At 43.8% G+C, this 27,506-nt stretch overlaps 1 protein-coding gene across 1 annotated transcript; it reads right to left on the bottom strand.

Moving 5' to 3' along the window:
• LOC142295864 (thioredoxin-like) lies at window positions 1-27,506 on the bottom strand. The gene is made up of 5 exons (XM_075338961.1): window positions 27,279-27,506; window positions 17,511-17,615; window positions 11,311-11,370; window positions 6,837-6,902; window positions 1-645 (listed from the first exon to the last, which is right to left on the bottom strand). Exons 1-5 carry the CDS (start codon window positions 27,300-27,302, stop codon window positions 580-582), a joined length of 321 nt encoding a protein of 106 aa, XP_075195076.1. The 5' UTR covers window positions 27,303-27,506; the 3' UTR covers window positions 1-579.

Below are 27,506 nucleotides of genomic sequence, written 5' to 3' on the forward strand. Positions count from 1 at the left end.
TTTAGTTTCTTAGAGAATTTTAATGAAAACACATGGCAGGGGAAATGTTATTGCAATTTGGGAAATCCTAGAATGCTGAAGAATAAATCTAGTCAAACAATTGTGAAATGTAGACAGCCATTTAAAAAAAACAAAACAAAAAACTGAATAAAAAAAACCCAATTCAGCCACATAGGTCAGAAAATTAAAGGGGTTTCTCAGCTTCTAATAAATGGTGCTCAATTTCCAACTAGAGATCCAGTTTACATTATACATTGAAGTGCTTGGGAATCATTCTGAACAAGCACTTCTATGTATGTGTATATATGGGAATCTAGGGATAATTACTTCTATGATTCAGATGAAGCCCGCTGTAGAGTGATCATAGGCCGCATTTAAGAAAAGCCAAACTTTGTTAATGATACCAATGACCACATTACTTTTAAGTGGAGGTAGTGAGTTGTCCTACTAAGAACATTTTCAGGGTCCTAGGGTAAGGAGCTGACTGCAGGAAAACAAGAAGTGGATAGAGATGCGGTTGTTCAACTCTTAAGGCAAATAACAGTATCTTCATGCGGTTTTGGACAATATCTTCATTGATCATTCTGTCCACTTCTTAACTAAAGCTTCAAGCTTATTTGGATCAGCACCACAGAGATCATCAACCTGTAGGGTTAGATACACATATCCATGTCAAAAAATAACTAAAGTAATGTCCTGTAAGAATTTAAACATATTAATGCAAAAAAAACACCCAATATATTCCCTCTTTATAGACTCTCTGATCCCTCTTTTGGTTTCTTCACTTTGCAAAGGTGGGTACAAATCATCCTATGTGACCTAGAAGCAAAATTTGCCAGAAGTGCATTGCAGTCAACTCCTTAGCTTGTTTTTTACTCTCCTGCCTCAACCTTAACAATCCCACTAATGTATACCTAATGTCCTAATTAGTTATTGTATCTGTAGACCTAGAGAATAGTAGCTGAACTGAGTTTACTTTTTTCACCATATTCCAGCACATTATTTGTAGAGATCAGCTAATAAATTTGGATGACCCTTGTCCAGCGGCTAGTTCAGTATTCTGCAGCTATTGTCCAGGAGCTCTGTGACTCGCCTACTACCTGCAAGTATTACAGATCACAGATCCTCTTTTGATTAGCCTGCCTGACATGTGCATCATGCAGCAACAATGACATCACTACTCAAAAGAAAGATGAAGATGTTGGCAGGTAGCAGGCGATATACAGCGATCACATCCAGTGGCCACTGAATACTGACCTGGCCACTAAACTTGGTCCTGAGAATCCATTTGCTCATCTCTAATTATAACTTGTCCTGTATGCAGGATGTTAATAGCGACTTATAACTATAGGAGACTTTACTAACAGACATTCACTCTGGAAATATCAGCCGTGATTAAAACAAGTTCTAGGTAGCAACTTTCAGATGTTAAAGGAATCTTCTCAAGAACAAAGTTAATTTTAAAGTTGATTTTAATCAAAAGATCTTGTAATAATAATAATTTATACAATTGGATGTGTTTAACCTTCGTCAGGCTGCATAATTTTACAATGTTAACAGCGACCCCTTATCTCGGAAGGGGGTGGAGATATTTTATTGAAATTTAGACAATATATTCTGGACCAAAACTGCAGAGATGTCACGAAATTTCAGCCCTCTACGGCTTTTGGAAAAAAAAAATTATTGCAATTTTAAAACGGAATAGTTACAATTGTACCTACTCAGCCAGATGAAGGTTAAAAAAAAAAAAAAATGTTCCTGTGCTGAGATAATCTTATATATATATATGTGTCCCTGCTGTGTAATGGCCGTGTCTGACCGTACAGGGACATGGTCTGATCCTACCACATCTCCTGGGCTGGGTTGGGGTATAAAAGGTGTACAGATATTCCAGCCTTGGATCTTAGTGCATTCTTTTGGTGAAGTAAAGCATTTCCCTGCCTGTTTTTAGACAATGTATCATCTTAAAGAAAGAATTCCTTGAAAATAAGACCTACCCCCGAAAATAAGCCCTAGTAGCATTTTGGGGGCTTTGAGTATGCTGCAAATATAAGCCATACTCCAAAAATAAGCCCTAGTTGCGGTTCCAAAAGGAAGTGTTCAAGCAGCCTGAAAGCTTAAAGCGTAATTGTTGTTTTAATTTTTAGTTCAGAAATCAATAGTAGACATGAAAATAAGCAACTCTGTAATATATGTTATCAGACAAATCTTCTTTCTCTGCCAGAATTGATCGATTCTGAGGTAAAATCTGTATTCAGTGAGGACATTCCCATTACTGAGAGGAGATGACAGTTGTTATAGATACAATGCTATGTAGACCGGAGGGGGGAGGGGCTAGAGGCAGAGCTCCTCCCTCCACTTTTCACTTCTATTTAGCTACAATCTTATCAGTAACAGCTGCCATCTCCTATCTTAGTAATGGGAAAGTCTTCACTGAATACAGATTTTACCTCAGAATTGAGAATTTTGATAACTGATTCCTAGTGTCAGAGAAAGAAGCAGATTTGTCTGATAAGATGTATTACAAAATTGCTTATTTTCATGTGTACTATTCATTTAAGAAATTAAATTTTAAATAACGGTCACACTTTAGAGGATACAGCATAACTCTTCATAAGCAAGAAGTCACCCCTAAAAGACAGCCAACTCCCCTCGCCCCCTCATAAAAAAAAAAAAAAAAAAAATCAGTCGCCAGACACCAAACAATTACAGTTGGCAAGTACCAATGGTGAATGGGCTCTCACACAGATCTGTGTCGCTGTCAAGTCCCTCGCCTTTCCAGCTGCATTGCACTGCAGCTCTCACAAACACATTGAGTACAAGTATCACTCCGCACGAGTGAAACTGCTTCCAGTCATTAGGGGGAGCCAACCTCTGAAGAACTTATTCACTTGCTAACTCTTAATTGTTTGTGGTCTGGTAAGTGCGATTCTTTTAGGGGGTGTCTGCTTTCTTTTGTGGGTAAACTTAGAGAATAATAAATGTAAGCAGGTAATTTAAACCTTTGTAAATCTGGTATATACCCACCACTATAGGACTGGTTCTGCACCATGAGAATAGCAGATCAGATAAGAAAATGTGCATCTGAACCAGTAATAAGATTAACACAAATTATTGATGTTCCAGAATGTGATGACATGATGATTATATTTGAATAAATGTTGATTTTTTTTTTTTGTTCAAGAGTAAATGTGGATTGTTGTTCATGGGTAATTCCCCTAAAAACTACCCTGAAAATAAACCCTAGTGCATCTTTCATAGCAAAAAATAATATAAGACCCCATCTTATTTTCGGGTGTAACACTGATACGTGCAATCCCGTGCTGTAATATCCGTATACTCTTTTGCGTCCTGCCCTGCCCAGGAGCTGTGGTATGATCAGCCCATGTCCCTCTACGGTCAGACACAGCCATTACACAGCAAATAGCAGGGACACATATATAAGATTATCTCAGCACAGGAGCTGTGGTATGATCAGACTATGTCCCTGTACGGTCAGACACAGCCATTACACAGCACATAGCAGGGACACATATATAAGATTATCTCAGCACAGGAGCTGTGGTATTATGAGACCATGTCCCTGTATGGTCAGACACGGCCATTACACAGTACATAGCAGGGACACATATATAAGATTATCTCAGCACAGGAGATGTGGTATGATCAGACACGGCCATTACACAGTACATAGCAGGAACACATATATAAGATTATCTCAGCACAGGAGATGTGGTATGATCAGACCATGTCCCTGTACGGTCAGACACAGCCATTACACAGCACATAGCAGGGACACATATATACAGTGCCTACAAGTAGTATTCAACCCCCTGCAGATTTAGCAGGTTTGATAAGATGCAAATATGTTAGAGCCTGCAAACTTCAAACAAGAGCAGGATTTATTAACAGATGCATAAATCTTACAAACCAACAAGTTATGTTGCTCAGTTAAATTTTAATACATTTTAAAACATAAAAGTGTGGGTCAATTATTATTCAACCCCTAGGTTTAATATTTTGTGGAATAACCCTTGTTTGCAATTACAGCTAATAATCGTCTTTTATAAGACCTGATCAGGCCGGCACAGGTCTCTGGAGTTATCTTGGCCCACTCCTCCATGCAGATCTTCTCCAAGTTAGCTAGGTTCTTTGGGTGTCTCATGTGGACTTTAATCTTGAGCTCCTTCCACAAGTTTTCAACTGGGTTAAGGTCAGGAGACTGACTAGGCCACTGCAACACCTTGATTTTTTCCCTCTTGAACCAGGCCTTGGTTTTCTCGGCTGTGTGCTTTGGGTCGTTGTCTTGTTGGAAGATGAAATGACGACCCATCTTAAGATCCTTAATGGAGGAGCGCAGGTTCTTGGCCAAAATCTCCAGGTAGGCCGTGCTATCCATCTTCCCATGGATGCGGACCAGATGACCAGGCCCCTTGGCTGAGAAACAGCCCCACAGCATGATGCTGCCACCACCATGCTTGACTGTAGGGATGGTATTCTTGGGGTCGTATGCAGTGCCATCCAGTCTCCAAACGTCATGTGTGTGGTTGGCACCAAAGATCTCGATCTTGGTCTCATCAGACCAGAGAACCTTGAACCAGTCTGTCTCAGTCCTCCAAGTGATCATGAGCAAACTGTAGACGAGCCTTGACATGACGCTTTGAAAGTAAAGGTACCTTACGGGCTCGTCTGGAACGGAGACCATTGCGGTGGAGTACGTTACTTATGGTATTGACTGAAACCAATGTCCCCACTGCCATGAGATCTTCCCGGAGCTCCTTCCTTGTTGTCCTTGGGTTAGCCTTGACTCTTCGGACAAGCCTGGCCTCGGCACGGGTGGAAACTTTCAAAGGCTGTCCAGGCCGTGGAAGGCTAACAGTAGTTCCATAAGCCTTCCACTTCCGGATGATGCTCCCAACAGTGGAGACAGGTAGGCCCAACTCCTTGGAAAGGGTTTTGTACCCCTTGCCAACCTTATGACCCTCCACGATCTTGTCTCTGATGGCCTTGGAATGCTCCTTTGTCTTTCCCATGTTGACCAAGTATGAGTGCTGTTCACAAGTTTGGGGAGGGTCTTAATTAGTCAGAAAAGGCTGGAAAAAGAGATAATTAATCCAAACATGTGAAGCTCATTGTTCTTTGTGCCTGAAATACTTCTTAATACTTTAGGGGAACCAAACAGAATTCTTGTGGTTTGAGGGGTTGAATAAATAAATGACCCTCTGAATAAACTTTTAACAATTTAAAAAAAAATAAAAAAATAAATAACATTCTTTTTTGCTGCAGTGCATTTCACACTTCCAGGCTGATCTACAGTCCAAATGTCACAATGCCAAGTTAATTCCGAATGTGTAAACCTGCTAAATCTGCAGGGGGTTGAATACTACTTGTAGGCACTGTAAGATATATATATATATATATATATATATATATATATATATATATATATATATATATATTAATGATATTAGTAACTTTGCTAGTGGGGAAAACCTCTTTAAGTCCTATATAACATTTTAACAGCGTACCTGTTAACCCCTTAAATGTCACTGTGAAACTGTCCCGGCGGCATTATAATAGCGGTCACGGTGTTCCCTTTACTCACCGCCTGACATCAAAAGTCACGTGACATGATCACATGGATCCGATGGTTGTCATGGTAGCACAGGGTAATGTAATGACTCCTGTAGCTCACATGACTCACTTCCTGACTCACATAACCGAGAGCTGTGTGAGATAGAAGATGAGCATATCTGGTGTTCACAGATGTGTAGCTGTGATCAGTAGATATGGAAGCCCGATCAGATTGCTGATTACTAGTCCCCCTAGGGGGACTAGTAAAGTAAAATAAAAAAAAATAAAAAAAAAGTTTTGAAAAGTTAAAAAAAAAATAAAAGTTCAAATCACCCCTCTTTCACCCCTTTGAAAATTAAAGGGTTAAAAAAAATACACACACACACATTTAATATCGCCTGATCTATCAAAATATAAAATCAATTAATCTGATCGGTAACCAGAGAAAAAATTCCAAACACCAAAATAATGTTTTTTGGTTGCCACAAATTTTGCGCAAAATGCAATAACAGGCGTTCAACATGTAGCATCTGTGCAAAATTGGTACTGTTTAAAAACGCCAGCTCGAGACGCAAAAAATAAGCCATAGATCCCGAAAAATGAGAACGCTACGGGTCGCAGAAAATGGGGCAAAACATACGTCTTTTTTTTGGACAAAATTTTGATTTTTTTTTTTAAACTCTTTCTAGATAAAAGTAAAGCTATACGTGTTTGGTGTGTACGAACTTGAACCGACCTGAGGCATCACCGCGACACATCAGTTTTACCATAGTGAACACAGTGAGTAAAATATCTCAAAAACAAATTGTGCAAATCACACTTATTTTTATATTTTTCTGCATTTGGAATGTTTTTTCCGTTTTCCAGTACGCTATATGGTTATGCTCATGATTTCATTTAAATGTACAACTTATTCCGCAAAAAAACGCCTATATTGACAAAAAAAATAAAAAACGTTATGGCTCTGAGAAGAAAGGTGGCGAAAAAAAAAAAAGGAAAGCGCAAAATCAGCCAGTCGTGAAAAGGTTAGGGTTGTGTGACAAAGTGTTTTTTCGGGCCAGGTAAAAATTAGGTAGCAACTCTAATATGCGCTATCCCAGCATGTGCTCACTGTGCTTCAGTGGTCGACTTGTGACCACTCATACATGATTTGCCTACTTTGCTGTAATGTGCCAAATACTTTCTACTCTGCTTCTCTTAATGCAGCAATGCACCTACTATTACAGTAGTACACATCACTATAATTTCCACAGAGATCATACCTTCTTTCCATCCTTGTAAAACTGGAATGTTGGCATGGCTCTTATGCCACATTCAGTGGCTATATCCTGAAAAACATAAAACATGTTTGTGAATAAACTAAACAACAAAGCTTGTCTATGGAGATCAGAGTGTACTGCTGAATTCATTCAGATATCAGACTTTTGGAAGAGTTTTCAGAACTTCGCAGCATACTGTGAAGCTACACTAATATATAGTCATGGCCAAAAATGTCAGCACTCTTTAAAATGTTCCAGAAAATTAAGTATTTATCCCAGAAAACTATTGCCATGAGATATATTTTGTTATACACGTTTATTTCCTTTGTATTAGAACAACACCCAAAAACAGAAAAGAAAAAAAAGGAAAATTGGGCATAATTTCACACAAAACCCCCCAAAAATTCATATAAAACCCCAAAAACGAGCTGTAAAAAATGGTTGGCACCCTCAAAAACTTAATATTTGGTTGCACACCCTTTGCAATAAATGATATCAATCGCTTCCTGTAACCATCATCTAGCTTCTTAAGGGTACTTTACACGCTGCGACATCGCTAGCGATATATCGTTGGGGTCACGCCGGTAGTGATGCACATCCGGTGACGGTAGCGACATCGTAGCGTGTGACACCAATGAGCGACAATCAACGATCACAAAATCGTTCAAAAACGGTGATCGTTGACACGTCGTTCATTTCCTTAATATCGCTGCTCTCACAGGTACGATGTTGTTCGTCGTTCCTGCAGCACCACACATCAGTATGTGTGACACCACAGGAGTGACGAACATCTCCTTACCTGCGTCCACAAGCAATGAGGAAGGAAGGAGGTGGGCGGGATGTTACGTCCCACTCATCTACGCCCTCCGCTTCTATTGGCCGGCCGATTAGTGACGCCGCAGTGACGTCGCTATGACGCCGAACGCACCTCCCCCTTGAGAGAGGGATTGCTCATCAGTCACAGCGATGTCGCTGCACAGGTATGTTCGTGTGACGCTGCCGTAGCGATAATGTTCACTACGGCAGCGAGCACCACATATCGTTACGACAGGGACGGGTGCAATCGCTAGCGATGTCGCAGCATGTAAAGTACCCTTTACACTTCTCAACTGGAATTTTGGACCACTCTTTTGCAAACTGCTCCAGGTAGGTCACATTTGAAGGATGCCTTCTGCCAACAGAAAGTTTTTCTACGTAGGTGTTCTATGAGATTTAGATCCTGACTCATTGCTGGCCACTTCAGAACTCTCCAGCGCTTTGTTTCCATCCATTTCAGGGGGCTTGTTGAATTATGTTTGGGGTCATTGTCTTACTGGAAGGGCACTACATTGCGACCAAAAATCATTTGGTAATCTTTAGATTTCATGATGCCTTGCACACAGTCAAAGCACCAAGTGCCAGAGGCATTAAAGCAACCCCAAAACCCTTTACACTTCCACTATGTTTAGCAGTAGGTGCTGTGTTCTTTTCTTGCAGGCCTCAATCCTTTTTCGTTAAACAGTAGAATGATGTGCTTTACCAAAAAGCAGTATTTTGATCTCATCTATCCACAAGACGCTTTCTCAGAAGAATTTTGGCTCTGGTAAACTGCGATCTAGCTTTTTTATGCCTCTAGGTCAGCAGTAGGGTTCTCATGGATCCTGCCAGTGTTTTTCATTTCATTGAAATGTGGGCAGATAGGTTACACTGACACTAATGCACCCTGAGCCTGCAGGACAGCTTTAATTTCTATGGAACGTGATTGGGTCTGCTTATCCACCATCTGGGCTATTCTGCCTTGCAACCTTTCTTCTATTTTACTCTGCCGTCCATGTTAAGTAAGATTAGCTACAGTGGTATGGGTTGTAAATTTCTTGATTTGTTGCGCAACATAGACAAAGAAACATCAAGATCTCTTAAGATAGACTTATAACCTTGAGATTGTTGATATTTTTGGTTGCCAAGTCCCCAGACAGTTCTTTTCTCCTCTTTCTGTTCTCCATCCTTAGTGTGGCACAGACAGACGCACAATGGACAGGACAGATTAAGTCAACTTCTCCCCCTTTCATCTGGTTTCTGGTGCGATTTTCATATTGCCAACACTTGTTACTTGCCATAGGAGAGTTTGAATGAGCATCACATGGTTGAATAAAAAGGTGTTTAATTACAATTTTGTCCAGCTCACTTTGAGGTTTTTTTTGTTTTTTTATATTATGCACAATTTGCCTTTTCTTCTCTTTTTTTGTGATGTTCCAATACATCCAAAGGAAATAAACATGTGTAGGACAAAACATTTTTTTGGGGAAAAATACTTTATTTTCTGGAACAATTTCAAGGGTGCCAACACTTTTGGTCATGACTGTACAAGGATGCTCCATACCACCAGTTTCATAATAATCTAATTCCAAAGAGTGTTCTAGTAAACACACCACTCCAGAGTTTTGTTTTATTTGTTTTTTTTCAGCATTGGAGTGGCGCTTTAAATTTGAGCCCTGTATCTTATACTCACTTTCCTGCCTTTTCATGTTTTTTTCAGTGTTGTGCCAGCTGTCTGAAAGTGAGAGGTTGCGTCACAAGCTCCCAATGCAAATCTATTAAAGTAAGCCAGAACGAGGTCCTCATAGAGATGTATTGAGTTGTGACCTAAGGCGTGCTCCGTGAAACACTAGAGCAGCTTGGTGAAAACAGGCAGACTGTGACAGGTGAGTATAAGACACGAGGCGGTGGACTTGGATTTAAAGCACCACTCCAGTGGTGCAATTGAAAAAAAGGTGGTGCCTTAAATGTTGTATTAGGAAACTCAATAATTGCTCATGGTTAAACCTCAAAATCATTTTACCAGAGTAATGATCTATTCATAAACAAATTATTATTTTGTCTGGTTGATCAGAAAAGTCTTTCTAAATGGACCTTTACACTGCATGATAACTGTACACAAGCATTACTAAATATGCTCATTTCACCATTAGTTTGCTGTGTAAGCAAACAGTAAATCACCCAAAGAATTAGCAAATCGATCATCCATCAGGTGAAATGATCTTTTCTGCAGCACAAAAATAAAGAAATCATTGTTCTATTGGATGGCGCAGTGTGCATCGTTTGTTCTAGTCTGCCAGTGTAAATAGGCATTTCAAAGGGGACCGTGATCGGTGGTAATATCGTCCGTCTGGATGGTCCATGAAAGCCAATCTTAAGGCTGCTTTCACACATCCGGTTTTTGCAGTGCGGCTCAATCCGGCTGAAAAACCTATGCAACGGATATGGCGGAAAAACCAGATCCATTCCATACGTTTTTCCATGCGGCCCATCCGTTTTTTGACGGATGTGGCTTGATACTGAGCATGCACAGTGCAAAAACCGCATCCAGCGTCCATAGGCTTGCATTGTAAATCGCGCCGCATCGCAATACGGTTTTTTCGCCGCACAAAAAAACGTGCCAGGCAACGTTCCATCCAGCCGCTGCATGGGCTAAATATGCCGCATCCGGCAAAAAACGGACGCAATGCAAGGCCATGCGGCAGAATACGGCACTAATGCAAGTCTATGCGGGAAAAAACGCAACCGGTGGCAAAAAAAATGGTTGCGTTTTTTCTGCAAAGCGCCGTATTGTGCCGCTCAGCAAAAACCGGATGTGTGAAAGCAGCCTTAGGCTTGGTTTGGTAAAGGCTTTACTGGTCCCAAAAGTATGGGACACTAAACACATGAGTGAGTCTTGGGTGGATCCAAAACACAGTCATGTAAAAGAATCCTAAGGTTTCCTGCCCACGGATACATTCAGATTCAGTCACGTAGATAGTGAACAGAGTGCTCGCAGAATGCCATTGTGTGTCAGAGATTTTACATCAGGATTGGTAATGTTGGGCTATGTGCACACAGTGCGTTTTTCGCGGCGTTTTTGGGGTGCGTTTTTGGCCTCAAAACTGCATGACTTTGCTTCCCCAGCAAAGTCTATGAGTTTTCATTTTTGCTGTCCGCACACAACTTTTTTTTTAAGCTGCGTTTTTGAGCTTAAAAAAAAATGGACATGTCAATTCTTTCCTGCGTTTTTCTGCGTTTTCCCCCCATGCAATGCATTGGAAAAACGCAGCAAAACGCATAGATAAAAAACGCAGCAAAACACAGCCAAAAACGCACCAAATCGCGGCAAAAACGCATGGGTTTTTTGCCGCGTTTTTTTGCCGCGGGTGCGTCTTTGTGCGTTTTTAGCTGCCAAAAACGCACAAAAACACAGCGTCAAAAAAATGCAGCGTGTGCACATAGCCTTCAAACGTATTAATGAACACCTCCAAATTAACTGTAGGCTCTCTAACAATTTCAATCTTTAGAGACCACATTGGAGGTATTGAATCTTCCCCATTTCCATATAATGAACAGTACACAGAATTGTAAACATTATCATCATGCTTGATATTGAGATGGACACATAGATGAAAACAGAATTGACTTTTTTAGGGCATCGAATGAGCTATGACATGTGTTAAAAAAGGCTGCATCTTACCGCTGCATCATCCACATCAACTTTGTATAAGAGAATACCAGGGTATTTACATGCGAGGGACTGTAAAATAAAACAACAAATGGTTAAACCATGATAAAAAAAATACAAACACATCCCACACTGACAGCAGCAGCTACAGCTGTATGTGGATTCTTAGGGCATGTTCACACTGCAGTATTTTTCCAGACTTCAAAAACATTTGTTTTTCAAGCAGCAGATACTTCAAGAATCCCCTTTTCTCTGGAAAAGCAATAGCCCCCTGTCAGTCAGTGCATTGGGCACGAGTACAACCGGTGCTCACTAAACGCTCAGTGACTGAGCCTGTACCGGCGCCACCCCTGCCGAATGCCGAATGATTAATCCCATATCTGCAGATAATAGGGTTTGTTTGCGTTACAAGTTCCTTTTAAGCATTTAGAAGAAGCTCAAAAGCCTGAACATATGAATAACTGTTTTAACATAAATACTAATAGGTCCATTCTTTTTAGTGGTATGTTGGCAATTTCCACACAAAAAAAGGCAGAACATAGCCCTTAGGCCGGGGCCACACAGGGACTACTGCGATCCTCGCATTACACTCGGCTCACGATGGCAGCACAATGGGAGCCGAGTGTCACTGCGACTGAGGTCCGATCATGCAATCTGACCACAGCTGCGGGGGGCGGGCCGACACGGAGGAGGGGAGGGCAGGCACTGAGGAGGGGCAGGCAAGCGCTGAGGAGGAGAGGGAGGGATTTCTCTCCCTCTCTCCTCCGTTGCCGGCTATTGCCATTCTCGCCCTGCACTCGCGGTACACCGCTGTACTGCGAGTGGAGTGAGATTATTCTCTCGCCCCATACACTTGAATGGGTGCGAGAGGAACAAGGATCGCATTGCACACGCAGCATGCTGCGATTGTTTTCTCAGTCCGATTAGGGCTGAGAAAATAATCGCTCATGGATGCTGATACACAGGCTAGAATTGGTCCGAGTGGAATGTGATGTTTTATTGCACTCCACTCTCTCTGATTTTCATGCCGTGTGTCTTAGGCCATAAAAACAGACTTTCCCTGCGCTCAGCATCACAAATGTTGAAAACCTATACCCAGATAACACCTAATGCCCAGTTGGCCTGGCCAAGCAGTGACACCAACACAAACTGTTTCAAATGCTTTCACCTGAAATGTTTTTATCACACATGGCAGACATTTGTTGTGACTGCGTAAATTCACACTCATACAGTAGCAATAATGGCAATGTGTGGAATGGATTGTACAGGAACAAACATTTCTGTGACAAAGCTGGAAATATACCCAAACTCCTCAATATGGCAGCTATATTTTAATCTCAGCCTTCTAAGAGCCATGACTATAATATTTTTTCACATTGACCTAGCCTTCTGAGGGTTGGTTATTTTAACAGGTGTAGTCATATTTGTTTAATGGCACAATTTAATTTAGTATACAATGTACTACAAAAGCTGAAAATAAATCTTTGAGGTGGAATGAAAAATAAAAAGTCAGGGTATGTGCACACACTGCAGTTTTGTTTCTCCAGCGAAAAACGCACCTTCTGGCAGATAAAAAACTACATCAAAAATACACATGCGTTTTTGCCCCTGCGAGTTTTTAACATGTCAATAGCACGTTGCTTCTATTTTCTGCAACCAAAACTGCAGGTAAAAAAGAAGCAATGTGCGCACAGCCTTTCGGATTTGTCACACTTTGCTGGGGAAGGTCATACATGCAGTTTAGGCCCACAAACTGTACCCAAAACTGCACCAAAAAAGCAGCAAAAACGCAGGGAAAAAAAAAGCGTGCGCACAAGACCTCAGCATTGTTTTTGAGTTTATTCATGATGCTCATTGTGTGAAATCTCCTAGCTTTTGCTGGTACTGTAAAAAGCAGCTTCATATTTGCCTGAGGAACACAGCAAAAAAATTTGCTGCATAGGAGAACAAGGTGTGGGATTGACGCAATGTTCTAATAATACATCTGAATAGAATTAAAAGAATTCTACAAGAAATGTAATAAATTAAATAATGCATAATTAACTATTAAAAGGGAGCCTGTCAGCGGATACCTGCGGCCCAAACCATGGGCAGCATGTACTGTATCAGCCACTGACTGTACGATCAGAGCCACATACACTACAGATCAAACGTTTAGGGTCACTTAGATATTTCCTTATTTTTGAAAGAAAAGCACATTTTTTTCAATGAAGCTGACATTAAATTAAACAGAAATACACTCTATACATTGTTAATGTGGTAAATGGCTATTGTAGCTGCAAATGTCTGGTTTTTAATGCAATATCTACATAGGTGTATAGAGACCCATTTCCAACAACCACCACTCCAGTGTTCTAATGGTACATTGTGTTTGCTAACTGTGTTAGAAGTATAATAGATGTTTAGAAATCCCTTGAAAACCGTTGTGCAAGCTAGCACAGCTGAAAACAGTTTTGCAGATTAGAGAAGCTATAAAACTGACCTTCCTTTGAGCTAGTTGAGAATCTGGAGCATTACATTTGTTGGTTCCATTAATCTCTCAAAATGGCCAAAAAAAGAAAACTTTCATGTGAAACTCGACAGTTTAGTCTTGTTCTTAGAAATGAAGGATATTTCACACGAGAAATTGCCAAGAAACTGAAGACTTCCTACAATGGTGTGTGCTACTCCCTTAAGAGGAGAGCACAAACAGGCTCTAACCAGAGTAGAAAGAGAAGTGTGAGGCCCTGCTGCACAACTGAGCAACAAGACAAGTACATTAGAGTCTCTAGTGTGAGAAATCGACGCCTCACAGGTCCTGAACTGGCAGCTTCATTAAATAGTACCCACAAAATGCCAGTGTCAACGTCTACAGAGAAGAGGCGACTCCGGGATGCTGGCCTTCAAGGCAGAGTGGCAAAGAAAAAGCCATATCTGAGACTGGCTAATAAAAGGAAAAGATAAATATGGGCAAAAGAACACAGACATTGGACAGAGGAAGATTGGAAAAAAGTGTTATGGACAGACGAATCAAAGTTTGAGGTGTTTGGATCACACAGAAGACCATTTGTGAGACACAGAACTAATGAAAAGATGCTGGAAGACTGCCTGACGCCTTCTGTCAAACATGGTGGAGGTAATGTGATGGTCTGGGGTTGCTTTGGTGCTGGTAAAGTGGAAGATTTGTACAAGGTAAAAGGGATTTTGATAAGGAAAGCTATCACTCCATTTTGCAACTCATATGCCATACCCTGTGGACAGCGCTTGATTGGAGCCAATTTCATCCTACAACAGGACAATGACCCAACGCACACACCCAAATTATGCATGAACTATTTAGAGAGAGAAGCAGGCAGCTGGTATCTATCTGTAATGGAGTGGCCAGCCCAGTCACCAGGTCTCAACCGTATTGAGCTGTTGTGGGAGCAGCTTGACCGTATGGTGCGCAAAAAGTGCCCATCAAGCCAATCCAACTTGTGTGAGGGTCTTCTGGAAGAATGGGGTGAAATATCTTCAGATTACCTCCGCAAATTAACAGCTAGAATGCCAAAGGTCTGTAAAGCTGTAACTGCTTCAAAGGAGCATTCTGTGCCGAAAGCAAAGTTTAAAGGAGAAAATTATTATTTCACGTAAAAATCATTATTTCTAACCTCGTCAATGTCTGGACTATATTTTCTATTCATTATGCAACTCAATTGATAAATAAAAGTATGATTCTTCATGGAAAAGACAAAATTGTCCGGGTGACTGCAAACTTTTGAACTGTAATGTATGTTTAACTCAAACACTGCAGAGTTTCAGAGAAAATCATACTTTTATCAGCTTCCGGGTACCGAGACGCGCTATCCAATATTTGTACAGGCGGGTCCCTGGCTGCTTCTCCCTGCCCGCTGTCAGTGACAGACAAGTCAATGGCTATACACTCACATAGGAAGTTGCTTATCACTCACTGTCAGCAGGCGGGGAGAAGCCATGAATAATGCACAGCGCAGCTCGGTCCCCAAAAGCTAATAAAAGTATGATTTTTTTTTTTCTGAAAAGCCGCAGTACTTCACAGTTAAACATACATGGCTCTGATCGTGCAGCCAGTGGGGGATACATGCTGTCCAATCCATCTGCAGCATGAATCAGCTGACAAGTTCCCTTTAAACATTTTTCTAAATACCTGTTATTTAGCATAAACAGTATGTTTTATCAACTGCACTGTATCAGGATTTTAAACATGACAACTCCCAGGACATGCAGTAGAACAGATGGTGTGTAGCAGTAGACAGACGCACTAAAACTATCAAGCTGACTGAGATTGATGTTCATTCTCCGCCAGCTAAAGAAAGGTGTTTATTTTCTGCTTTAGGCCAGTATCACACTTGCGAGTGCCTTGTGTGTAACTCGCGCGAGTTTCTCATTGCATCACCCGTCACGGCCGCACACTCTCCGGACAGAAGAGTCTCAGCTGCATAGAAATGCCGTATTTCTCGGGCTATAAGATGCCGTTTTTTTCCCCCAAATATTGGGGGAAAGTGGGGGGTGCATCTTATAGTTTGCATGTAGGGCATGGCTGTGGGGAATGAGGGGGCTGCGGTGGAGCGGGTCATCGACCACCATAGTGACCACGTGGGTCCGCTCATGTCATATGTATGCATCCTCCCGCCCATAATCCCTCAGCGCTGCAGCCGGCAATGACAGGTGGGCGGGATGATGGGCGGGGGGTGCGCATAATTAACAGCCGGCCCGCGTTATCAGCCCTGGCAACTACAGCCCGGAGTGATCATGTGTGGCTATATTCACTGAACCCCGCGCATCATCATTAGCACAGGGGGCAGTGAATAAGTACAAGTACTCATCGACCACCGATCCCTGCAGCATTGCGATGTCCTCCTGTCTGCCGCCCGCTGATCTGTGTAGAGAGCGGTGAACACAGCGATGACGTCATCCCTGTGCGCACAGCTCCACACAGATCAGCGGGCGGCAGACAGAAGGACATTGCGATGCTGCAGAGAACGGTGACCGGCTCCACACAGGTCAGCGGTGCTGCTGCTGCCAAAGACAGGAAGACGAGTGATGCTGCAGGGAGTGAGGAAAGGGGAGTATAAATGTTCATTTTTTTCTGTGCCACAGGATGCAGGCCGTATACCAGGATGGGGGTATATAGCAGGATGGGGGTACATAGCAGGATGAGGGACATATATACAAGGATGGGGATCATATACAAGGCAGGAGGATCATTACCAGGATGGGGTACCTTAGTAGGGAATTTGGGGACATTACCCTTATCACAGTGTCAGCAGCAGATCATCGCCCCATAACAGTGTGGCATGACCACATTTTTTGCTTAAAATTTCATTTTCCTATTTTCCTCTTCTAAAACCAGGGTGCGTCTTATGGGTCGAAAAATACGGTACATGCAACCGACCCGCTCCTGTCAGGACAGTGTGCAGCCGTGCCAGGTGATTCAATGAGAGACTCACGTGAGGCACTCGCAAGTGTGACTCCGGCCTTAGTCTGACTCTGTTCAGTGTCTTGTCAGATTGACTGAAAAGAGGAATGAGTGTTCAAAATGCCTGACCTAACGCTGCTCTGACTTCCAACTTCACCCAACCTGTCCTACCACTTGTTCTCTGAACTCTAGGATGGGCTGTGATTGATGTCAGCTGTCATCGTGGAATCATGAGAGTGCAGTGGATAACGCATACATTTTTTGCCATATAAAGATATTTAGAACATGGTTTAATATTTAAATGTGTACTATTTATTTTAGTACATTTCTTGGAGAATCCCTTTCATTCCTAATTCTTTTAACTAGAACCTGTCACCAGGTTCTTGCTGACCCATGTCAGAGCAGCATGATGTAGGATCAGAGACCCCGATTCCAGCGATGTGTCACTTACTGGGCTGCGTTTAGTAATTTTGATAAAATCACTGTTTTACCTGTTGTAGATCTAGCAGTTCTCTGAATGCTGAACTCTGTGTAATCCTCCACACACCACTGATGGACAGCTTTCTGTGTATACTGTGCATAGGAAGAAAGCCGCTAATAAGTGGTGTGTCTGGGGTTATATGGAGCTCATGAATACATGGCAGCAGGTTTACTAGTCCTGTAGTGATAATCTCCTGCTGATAAAATAGTGGTTTTAAAGGGAACCTGTCACCATTAAAATACAGTCCAATCTGCAGGTACCCCATTATAGAACATGGGGAGCTAAGTAGGCAAAAAAAATCTAAATTTAACTTACCTCATAGAAGGGAGCTATTTTTTGGCATGGTCCACACCACACAGCAGTAAAATCCACAATTATTAGTTTATTTCCACCACTTATAATAATTGCGTGAAATTCGTCCTGTGAAAACAAAATCAATGGTCAGATAGTGACATATAGTCATGGCAGAAAATGTAGGCACCCTTGAAGTTGTTGCAGAAAATAAAGTATTTCTCCGAGAAAATTATTGGAATTACACGTATTTTGTTATACGCTGTTAGTTCCTTTGTGTGTATTGGAACACAAAAAAAATGGAAAAACAGCAAATTGGACATAGTTTCACATACCTGTACAAATGAGTCAGACAAGATTGTTGGCACCCTCAACTTAATATTTGGTTGTACACCCTTTGGAATAAATAACTGCAATAATTCGCTTCCTATTGTTATGCATTCCAATATACGGTACGTAAAGGCAATGCATCCGCACCTGCACCCAACTGGTTCCTGTACACACTAGTATCCCTAGCTGCAGTGCACATCCACTAACAGTTCCTGCACCGGCTGGAAAATCCATAGCCGCCAACTAGAAACCCACAACTGAGACCTAGCTGCCTAAAAGGCCTTCGAGTTGTTTCACATAACTCCCGAGGAACCATGGGGGGAATGGGAATCACAAACCAAGGTAGGGGAAGCATACAGAGATAGACAAGAACCCATAAAACACATGCACAAGTGGAAACAAGTAACAGCCAATATATGAATGGTGCAGGTAAGACAAGTGAGAAAGAACAGTGCAAATACCAAACTGGTCTCTGTCCACGTGAGTCTATTGCAGCGGGGGCAATGCAGCACAGTCACTGGATTGAGTCCCAAGGCTTGACACATATAACCATCATCTAGCTTCTTACACCTTTCAACTGGAATTTTGGACCACTCTTCCTTTGCAAACTGCTCCATTTCTCTCATATCTGAAGGATGACTTCACCCAACAGCAATTGTAAGATCTCTCCACGGTTGTTAAATGGGATTTACATCTGGACTCATTGCTGGTCACTTCAAAACTCTGCAGCACTTTGTATCCATCCAATTCTGGTGGATTCTTGAAGTATGTTTGGGGTCATTGTCCTGCTGGAAGACCCATGCAGACCCAGCTTTCTGACACTGGCTACTACATTGCAACCCAGAATTCCTTGGTAATTTTTAGATATCATGATGCCTTGCACGCAGTCAAGGCACCTAGTGCCAGAGGCAGCAAAACAACCCCAATACATCTTTGAACCTCCATCATAGTTGACTGTAGGTACTGTGTTCTTTTCTCTGTAAGCCTCATTCTGTTTTTTGTAAACAGTACAATGCTGTGCTTTACCTAAAAGCTCTTTATTGGTCTCATCTGTCCACAAGATGCCTTCCCAGCAGGACTTTGGCTTACTCACGTACATTTTTCCAAAAGGAATCACCAAGAACTCTAAAGGTAGACTTGTAACCCTGAGATTTTTTTTTATATTTTTCACCAATTTTGGTTCTAAAATACTCAGACAGTTCTCTTCTCCTCTTTCAGTTCTCCATGCTTAGTGTGACACACAATGCAAAAATTGAGTCAACTTCTCCCCTTTTTATCTGGTTTCAGGTGTGATTTTCATATTGCCCACACCTGTTACTTGCTATAGGCAAGTTTGAACAAGCAGCACATGCTTGAGACAAACTTGTTTACCCACAATAATGTCTAGCCCATTTTTAGGGTTTTGTATCAAATTATACCTAATTTGCCTTTTTTTCTGGCTTTTTTTCTGTTTTTCTAATACACACAAAAGAAATAAACATGTAAAAAAAAGTAACAGACAATCACATCTCAGATTGCTATTTTCACAGACTTTGGAAAATGAAATCAGTAAGGGTAATGCCAGACTTGGTGATCACGTCACGGCCGAGAACCACAGTGGCCAGATGCTGATGTGTTAAGATGAATGCATGCAAAATCTTTGGTTTTTAACCCAGAAGCCACAGACGATTAGTCATCTGTATGTTACCAGTATGTCCGGTTTTATCATTTATATGGCATTCCTGTGTCAGTTTTGGCATCCATTTTTTACATGGACAATTTAAAAATAATAAAAAGTCAACTACAGTTTCCTATATTAATAAGTGTAATGAATCCGTTAAGACATCCCATGACATACGTATAGTAATCCAGATGTGATCTGTTTTTTGTGCATCCAATCAGTTATAATGGGCTAATCAGATCCAAAATACGGATTAACACCTTACTGAGATCCAACGTACAAGTACTGAGCAAGTCGGTAGCAGGTGTATGGAGCTGGCTCCTGGGAAGAGCATGACCCATATTTGGCAGGTAATCACTGTGTTACAGCCAGGACCTGCCTCTAACAATCAAGTGTGGTGCAGCGTTAACTTGACAGTGGCATTAAAATGATTCTATGCGCCCATTACATGATCATGCGACGCCGATGGATTGCTATAACAGTAAGTGGCTGTTGCAGACATGCTTGTCTTTACGGAGCTCCCTTGACACCCTGCCTATAGTCAGGCTTCAGAGAAGTGGCGGAAAAGGATGAAAATTTGCGGTGTGTGGTGCGCTGCTGATCAAAATGATAGGCAGGGACACTAAGGCTAAGGAAAAATAATTTATTAGTGATAAGTAAAGCTGGGCGGACCCGGACTGTAAAAGTCCGGATTCGCGCAGTTTCAAAGTTTCCCGGGTGCCGGGCCTGGGATCCCGGCTGTTTGATCCAGATCCAGCACTTGAGAAGTTAAAAAATAAATAAATAAGAATGAAGCTAGCACTTCATACTTACCGAGGCTCCATCGCCGCTGTACGCAGCTCCTGCCGCCTCTGCTCATCATTGATCGTCCATATGCACTCAGCACTGCTTTCCCTACCCGCCTTGCCTCTGTGATTGGTTGCAGTCAGATGCGTCCCCAGCCTGTGTGACCGCGTCTGACTGCAATCAGTCATCGTGGCTCATTCATTCTCTGGAGGGTACAGTAAGTGGCCGTTCTCTATGGCGCTCGATGTGACAGTGATGTATCATAGCTGGAATCGTCGTGGAACCTCGTGTGCACTACGTCGGACCTGCAGGGGTGTGTTGGGGTTAATAAAGGGGTGAAAGAGGGAGGTTTATGTATTTTATTCCAAATAAAGCATTTTTCGATGTCTGTGTTTATTTACTGTCACAGATTAGTGATGGGGTGTCAGACGCTGCCATTATGAATCCAGAACTTAGTGGCTGCTGTGGGCTGCCTTTAACTTCTTATTAGCCCGATAGCCACCGCACCACGGCAATTGGGAAGAGCGAGGTAAAGCTCCGGGATTGTCACATCTAATGGATGCGACAATTTCAGGCAGCTGGAGGCTGATATTTTTAGGCTGGACCTCCCCAGCCTAAGAATACAGCCCCAGCTGTCAGCTTTATCTTGGCTGGGTATCAAAATTGGGGGGGACCGTACGTCGATTTTTTGAAATTATTTATTTAAATAATAATTAAAAAAAAAAAAAAAAAAAAAGCCGCATGGGGTTCCTCTTAGGCCAGAGTCACACTTGCGAGTGACCTGCATGAGTGTTGCATCGCATCACCCAGCACAACTGCACACTATCTCCTGACAGGAGAGGGTCAGCTCCATTTAGTTCTATGCAGCTGCACGCTCATGTCTGGAGAGTGTCAGTTTGTGCCGGGTGATGAGATGCGAGACTTGCGCAAGTGTGACTCCGCCCTTACGTTGCGGTCACAAGAACTGTATGGCTCGCACAAGTCTCGCATGGCATCACCTGGCAGCCACACACTCTACAGACACGAGCGTGCAGCTCCATAACAATACAAGCGGATGCACGTTCCTGTCAGGAGAGTGTGCGGCTGCCGTGTGATGCGATGAGAGACTCGTGCAAGTGTGACTCAGGCCTTGCGGTGCGCTCACAGGAGCTGTATCACTCGTATGAGTATCGGAGCGCATCACCCGGCACGGCTGCACACTCTCCAGACACGAGTGTGCAGCTGTATAAAAATACATGCACATGCACGCTCCTATCAGGAAAGTGTGCAGCTGCTGAGTGATGCGATCCCATACTCGTGTGATTCGTACTGCTCGTATGAGCCCAACGTAAGGCCGGAGTCCCACTTGCACGAGTCTCACATTGCACAGCCCAGCAGCCGCACACTCTCATGACAGAAGCGGGATGGCTGCATGTATTTCTATGCAGCTGCACACTCCTGCCAGGAGAGTGTGCGGCTCCCGGGTTATGCGATGCATGATAAAGCCAGACAGCTGGGGGCTGCAGCCTGTAACTGTGGGCTTTATCTGTGCTGGTATCATAATACGGGGATCCTGCGCCAACTGCTTTATGGATTCATTTTTTTATACCACAATACTGACCTGCAGACAGTTGCACTGCTTTCCCCGCCCACCGGCCATCCTGGCAACTGTGATTGGTTGCAGTCAGCTGACTCGCTGACACTCAGGGTGAGGGCACATCTAACTACAACCAATTACACATGCCGGTGGGTGGGGAAAGCAGTGAATATTCGATAAGGGATAATTGTCTGCTTCAGAAGTGAATGCGTGACCTGGAAGCAGCTTGCCGCCATAACAGACGTTTAGTGAGTACACTGCGCGCGCTCCTACCCCCCTATCTCCAGATTCTGGTTCCCATAGACTTATATGGGTACTGGGTTTCAGATCGGATCCAGGGGTTTTTTTTTTTTTTTAAATTTAGCAGGGACTCGTCGGTCCCGGTTTTCTGCGGGTCCGTCCAGCTCTAGTAATAAGTAAAATTACAGTGGGAATAAAGGATACTACGTGTTATGGGGACGAACTGACCCCTTCCTTAAGTGTCTGTACAATAAATTTATTGTATAAACACCTGAGGAAGGGGTCAGTTCGCCCCCGTAACGCATAGTGTCCTTTATTCTGTCATTTTACTTATTACTAATAAATAATTTTTCCTCAGCCTCATTGTCACTATCGTTTTTATCAGCAGAGCAGCGCACCACACACCGCAAATTTTCATCTTTTTCTGCCAACTATTTGCCCCCTCTACACTGTGGGTGAGCGGTGGTGCTGCAGCGATCAGATTGGCATACATGTGGCCACTTTGAACCCCTGGTACCCAATAGGATTCATACATCCAGCCTCTTGCAGCACCTACTAATCCAGAGGTTAATGGAAGCGGGAGTCACCCAGGTCTGTGTGAGAATTTACATTAAATGGTTGCAGACTTTTGAATCCTCATAGCGTGCACTATGAAAGTTGTCAAGATTCTCCAGTGGTAAAAGCGAGCAGTATGTACACTGAGGATTTACATGATGTGGCTGCAGACTTTTGAATCCTTACAGCAAACACAATCCATGCTGTCCGGTTTCTCTTTGATGGTAAAAGAGAGCAGTATGCACACTGCCTGAATTCTACAGTGGTAAAAGCAGGCAGTATGCACACAGAGAATTTATATATCAAGTGACTGCAGACTTTTGAATCCTCACAGCATGCACTATGAACGTTTTCAAGATTCTCCAGTGGTAACAGTAAGCACACTGTTAGGATTAACATCATGTGACGGCAGGCTTTAAAGAGAACCAATCACCAGGATTTTCGTATATAAGCTGGAGCCAGTGCTATACTGGCACTATAAGGCTATGTGCCCACGGGAGCTTGCTTCTGCGGATTTTGCTGCGGAAAACCTGCAGATTTATCTGGATTTTCCAGATAAATCCGCAGGTTTCAGCATCTACAGACACTCCCCATGTTATCCTATGGGACATGTGGAGTGCTGTGTCCACGTTGCGGTATGTGCGGCTACAGAATATACTGCGGATATCCCGCAGCCGCACATAACTGCATGTCAATTATTCCTGCGGCATTACCTGCGGAAATCCCCTGCTTTGGCCCATACTTACCTGCCTTGATAGCAGACACCCGGTCATTTTCCCTCGGTGCACAGGAGCAAGAAGGAGGAGGTGGGTGGGGCCTGCACGAGCTCCGGTCATGTGATTGCCGGAGCTAGTTCAGGCCCGCCCACCTTCTCCTTCACAGTGTAAACACGGCCGGAGACGGTAGAGAAGTGCTGCATGATGGAGGTATGAACGCCCCAATCACTCAGCACTTGTTCTGCATTGAGGATGCAGTGCCGAAGCCATGGTACTATATCCTCAATGCGGAATGTCAGCACCATATCCGCAGGACATTCTGCAAATAAACCGCAGCATGGAAACAAAGTTGTGCTGCGGTTTTCTGGGAGCTCCTGCGGAATGTCCTGCGGATATAACCACAGGACACATTCCCCGTGGGCACATAGCCTATGGCAGATTCTATACATACCATTAGTGGTCAGCTCGGATGTTTAGGCTTTCAAATCCAAGAAAGTAAACTTTAAAAAACCAGCAGCTTCTTGATTGGCATTTGCAACTGAGCAGAAAATATATGGGTGGGTATTCAGATGGATTCCCGCCCCCCTGCCTATTGTTCCTCCCTCTCTCTGTTCACTATTGTATTATACAAAAAAATCACTTTGCTTAAGGACCTGTGGTGAGGTCATTCCCATGTGACCAGAAGGGGCGTGGCCTCTGCCAACAAAGCTGGATACCAGATCTTTATTTTTTTTCTTTATTTTTTTTATATAGCGCTAACATATTCCACAGCGCTTTACATACATCAGGAACACTGTCCCCATTGGGGCTCACAATCTAAATTCCCTAACTGTATGTCTTTGGAGTGTGGGAGGAAACCGGAGTACCCAGAGGAAACCCATGCAAACATGGGGAGAACATACAAACTCCTTGCAGATGGTGTCCTTGGTGGGATTCGAACCCAGGACCCCAGCGCTGCAAGACTGCAGCGCTAACCACTGAGCCACCGTGCCGCCCACACCAGATCACATGGGTAAGACCTCACCACAGGTCCTTAAGTAAAGTGATTTGTTTGTATAATACCATAGTGAACAGAGAGGGAGGAACAACAGGCATCGGGGTGGGAATCCATCTGAATACCCACCCATATATTATCTGCTCAGTTGCAAATGTCAATCAAGAAGCTGCTGATTTTTTAAAGTTTACTTCCTTGTATTTCAAAACCTGAACATCCGAGCTGACCGCTAATGGTATGTAGATAAGCAGCCTGATAGTGCCAGTATAGCACTGGCTTTAGCTTATATACGAAAATCCTGGTGATTGGTTCCCCTTAAATCCTCACAGTGAGCACAATGCACACTGTCAGGATTCTCCAGTGGTAAAAGAGAGCACTATGCCAACTGTATTTACATCATGTGACTGTAGACTTTGACCACAAAACTGGACAATCCCTTTAAAGTAATGTATGCTTTTTATATGCAGACTATGCGTTCACGTGTAAATACATTCATGCGCACTCCCACACTGTTACATTGTCTGGTGTGCCATTTGCTACCTGTTTTGCATACATTCGCCTGAACAAGCCCCAGAAGGCAGTTTGAACCCCATTTGATTTTACAGGGGTAACCGATGTTTCACTCACAGCTTATCATCATGGTTGTGCAGTTTTGGGGGTGAAACAAGCTGTTCCATCTGCAAAATTCCATCATTGTATAATAGGCGGTTTGAGAGCCGCAGCGTCACAGGTGAAGGCTACACCTTGGCCTTAGGCCTCCCTCACAGCGTCTCTTCACGCACAAATAGGAAGAATAGTAGTAGTCACATCAAACCTAATTTTTAACTGACTGGAATTAAAAAAAAAAAGATATTTCTTCATTTTTTTGTGGTTTACAACAAAAAAAAAAAACCCTCCCGATAAGACTACAATGAGGGATATGAGCAGTACAGGAATGACAGGAGGAGGCCAGTGAGGGATATGAGCAGTACAGGAATGACAGGAGGAGGCCAGTGAGGGATATGAGCAGTACAGGAATGACAGGAGGAGGCCAGTGAGGGATATGAGCAGTACAGGAATGACAGGAGGAGGCCAGTGAGGGATATGAGCAGTACAGGAATGACAGGAGGAGGCCAGTGAGGGATATGAGAGGTACAGGAATGACAGGAGGAGGCCAGTGAGGGATATGAGCGGTACAGGAATGACAGGAGGAGGCCAGTGAGGGATAAGAGCGGTACAGGAATGACAGGAGGAGGCCAGTGAGGGATATGAGCGGTACAGGAATGACAGGAGGAGGCCAGTGAGGGATATGAGCAGTACAGGAATGACAGGAGGAGGCCAGTGAGGGATATGAGCGGTGCAGGAATGACAGGAGGAGGCCAGTGAGGGATATGAGCAGTACAGGAATGACAGGAGGAGGCCAGTGAGGGATATGAGCAGTACAGGAATGACAGGAGGAGGCCAGTGAGGGATAGGAGCAGTACAGGAATGACAGGAGGAGGCCAGTGAGGGATAGGAGCAGTACAGGAATGACAGGAGGAGGCCAGTGAGGGATAGGAGCAGTACAGGAATGACAGGAGGAGGCCAGTGAGGGATAGGAGCAGTACAGGAATGACAGGAGGAGGCCAGTGAGGGATAGGAGCAGTACAGGAATGACAGGAGGAGGCCAGTGAGGGATAGGAGCAGTACAGGAATGACAGGAGGAGGCCAGTGAGGGATATGAGCAGTACAGGAATGACAGGAGGAGGCCAGTGAGGGATAGGAGCGGTACAGGAATGACAGGAGGAGGCCAGTGAGGGATATGAGCGGTACAGGAATGACAGGAGGAGGCCAGTGAGGGATATGAGCGGTACAGGAATGACAGGAGGAGGCCAGTGAGGGATATGAGCGGTACAGGAATGACAGGAGGAGGCCAGTGAGGGATATGAGCGGTACAGGAATGACAGGAGGAGGCCAGTGAGGGATAGGAGCAGTACAGGAATGACAGGAGGAGGCCAGTGAGGGATAGGAGCAGTACAGGAATGACAGGAGGAGGCCAGTGAGGGATAGGAGCAGTACAGGAATGACAGGAGGAGGCCAGTGAGGGATAGGAGCAGTACAGGAATGACAGGAGGAGGCCAGTGAGGGATATGAGCAGTACAGGAATGACAGGAGGAGGCCAGTGAGGGATAGGAGCGGTACAGGAATGACAGGAGGAGGCCAGTGAGGGATATGAGCGGTACAGGAATGACAGGAGGAGGCCAGTGAGGGATATGAGCGGTACAGGAATGACAGGAGGAGGCCAGTGAGGGATATGAGCGGTACAGGAATGACAGGAGGAGGCCAGTGAGGGATATGAGCGGTACAGGAATGACAGGAGGAGGCCAGTGAGGGATATGAGCGGTACAGGAATGACAGGAGGAGGCCAGTGAGGGATATGAGCGGTACAGGAATGACAGGAGGAGGCCAGTGAGGGATATGAGCGGTACAGGAATGACAGGAGGAGGCCAGTGAGGGATATGAGCGGTACAGGAATGACAGGAGGAGGCCAGTGAGGGATATGAGCGGTACAGGAATGACAGGAGGAGGCCAGTGAGGGATATGAGCGGTACAGGAATGACAGGAGGAGGCCAGTGAGGGATATGAGCGGTACAGGAATGACAGGAGGAGGCCAGTCTAACCTTTCCACGGTCCTGCACTGACTAGAGAAAGGGCATAAAGTCTACCCTCCCTTCAGGTCCAGGGCAATAATGGGGGACCATCCTCAGTAAATATGTTGTCGAGTCTGAATCGCTACAATATAATAATAACACTAATGCTGCTTTACAGACCCTGTCTCAGGGTCATAGGGAAACACTGCACTAAAGTTGTGGTGTGAGAGGCCAGGCGCCATGACGATAGATAGAAGTCACCTGAGGCAGTCATGCCCCAGCAGTAAAGGGTTACACATGTCTGCCCCCGGTCAGCACACACTTACCAGGGTCTCCACAAACTGCACCATGATGGCAGGCGGCTGTGTGATGTCTCCAGTGACAGGCTACAGTACAGTGTGTGTGGGCGGGAATGGGACGGCCCTGTCCTGAGGGAGCTGCAGCCATTACACGTCACTCTCCTCAGCTCTTGTGGGAGTGGAGCTTCTGGCAGCTGCTCTCAGCCCAGCTTCTTGTGTTTCTATGAATAGTATGGGGTAGAGACGAGAAACTCG

This window comes from Anomaloglossus baeobatrachus, chromosome 1 (assembly GCF_048569485.1).
Source record: "Anomaloglossus baeobatrachus isolate aAnoBae1 chromosome 1, aAnoBae1.hap1, whole genome shotgun sequence".
NCBI lineage: Eukaryota > Metazoa > Chordata > Amphibia > Anura > Aromobatidae > Anomaloglossus > Anomaloglossus baeobatrachus.

Bases quoted from the DNA above. Each gene is read 5' to 3' on its own strand.
- LOC142295864 (XM_075338961.1), bottom strand. From the start codon at position 27,302: ATGGTGCAGTTTGTGGAGACCCTG. The intron at 17,616-27,278 runs GTAAGTGTGTGC...TTGTTTTCACAG, and splicing joins TGCAGTTTGTGGAGACCCTG to GACGAATTTCACGCAATTAT. The intron at 6,903-11,310 runs GTAAGATGCAGC...TATGTTTTTCAG, and splicing joins TTGATGTGGATGATGCAGCG to GATATAGCCACTGAATGTGG.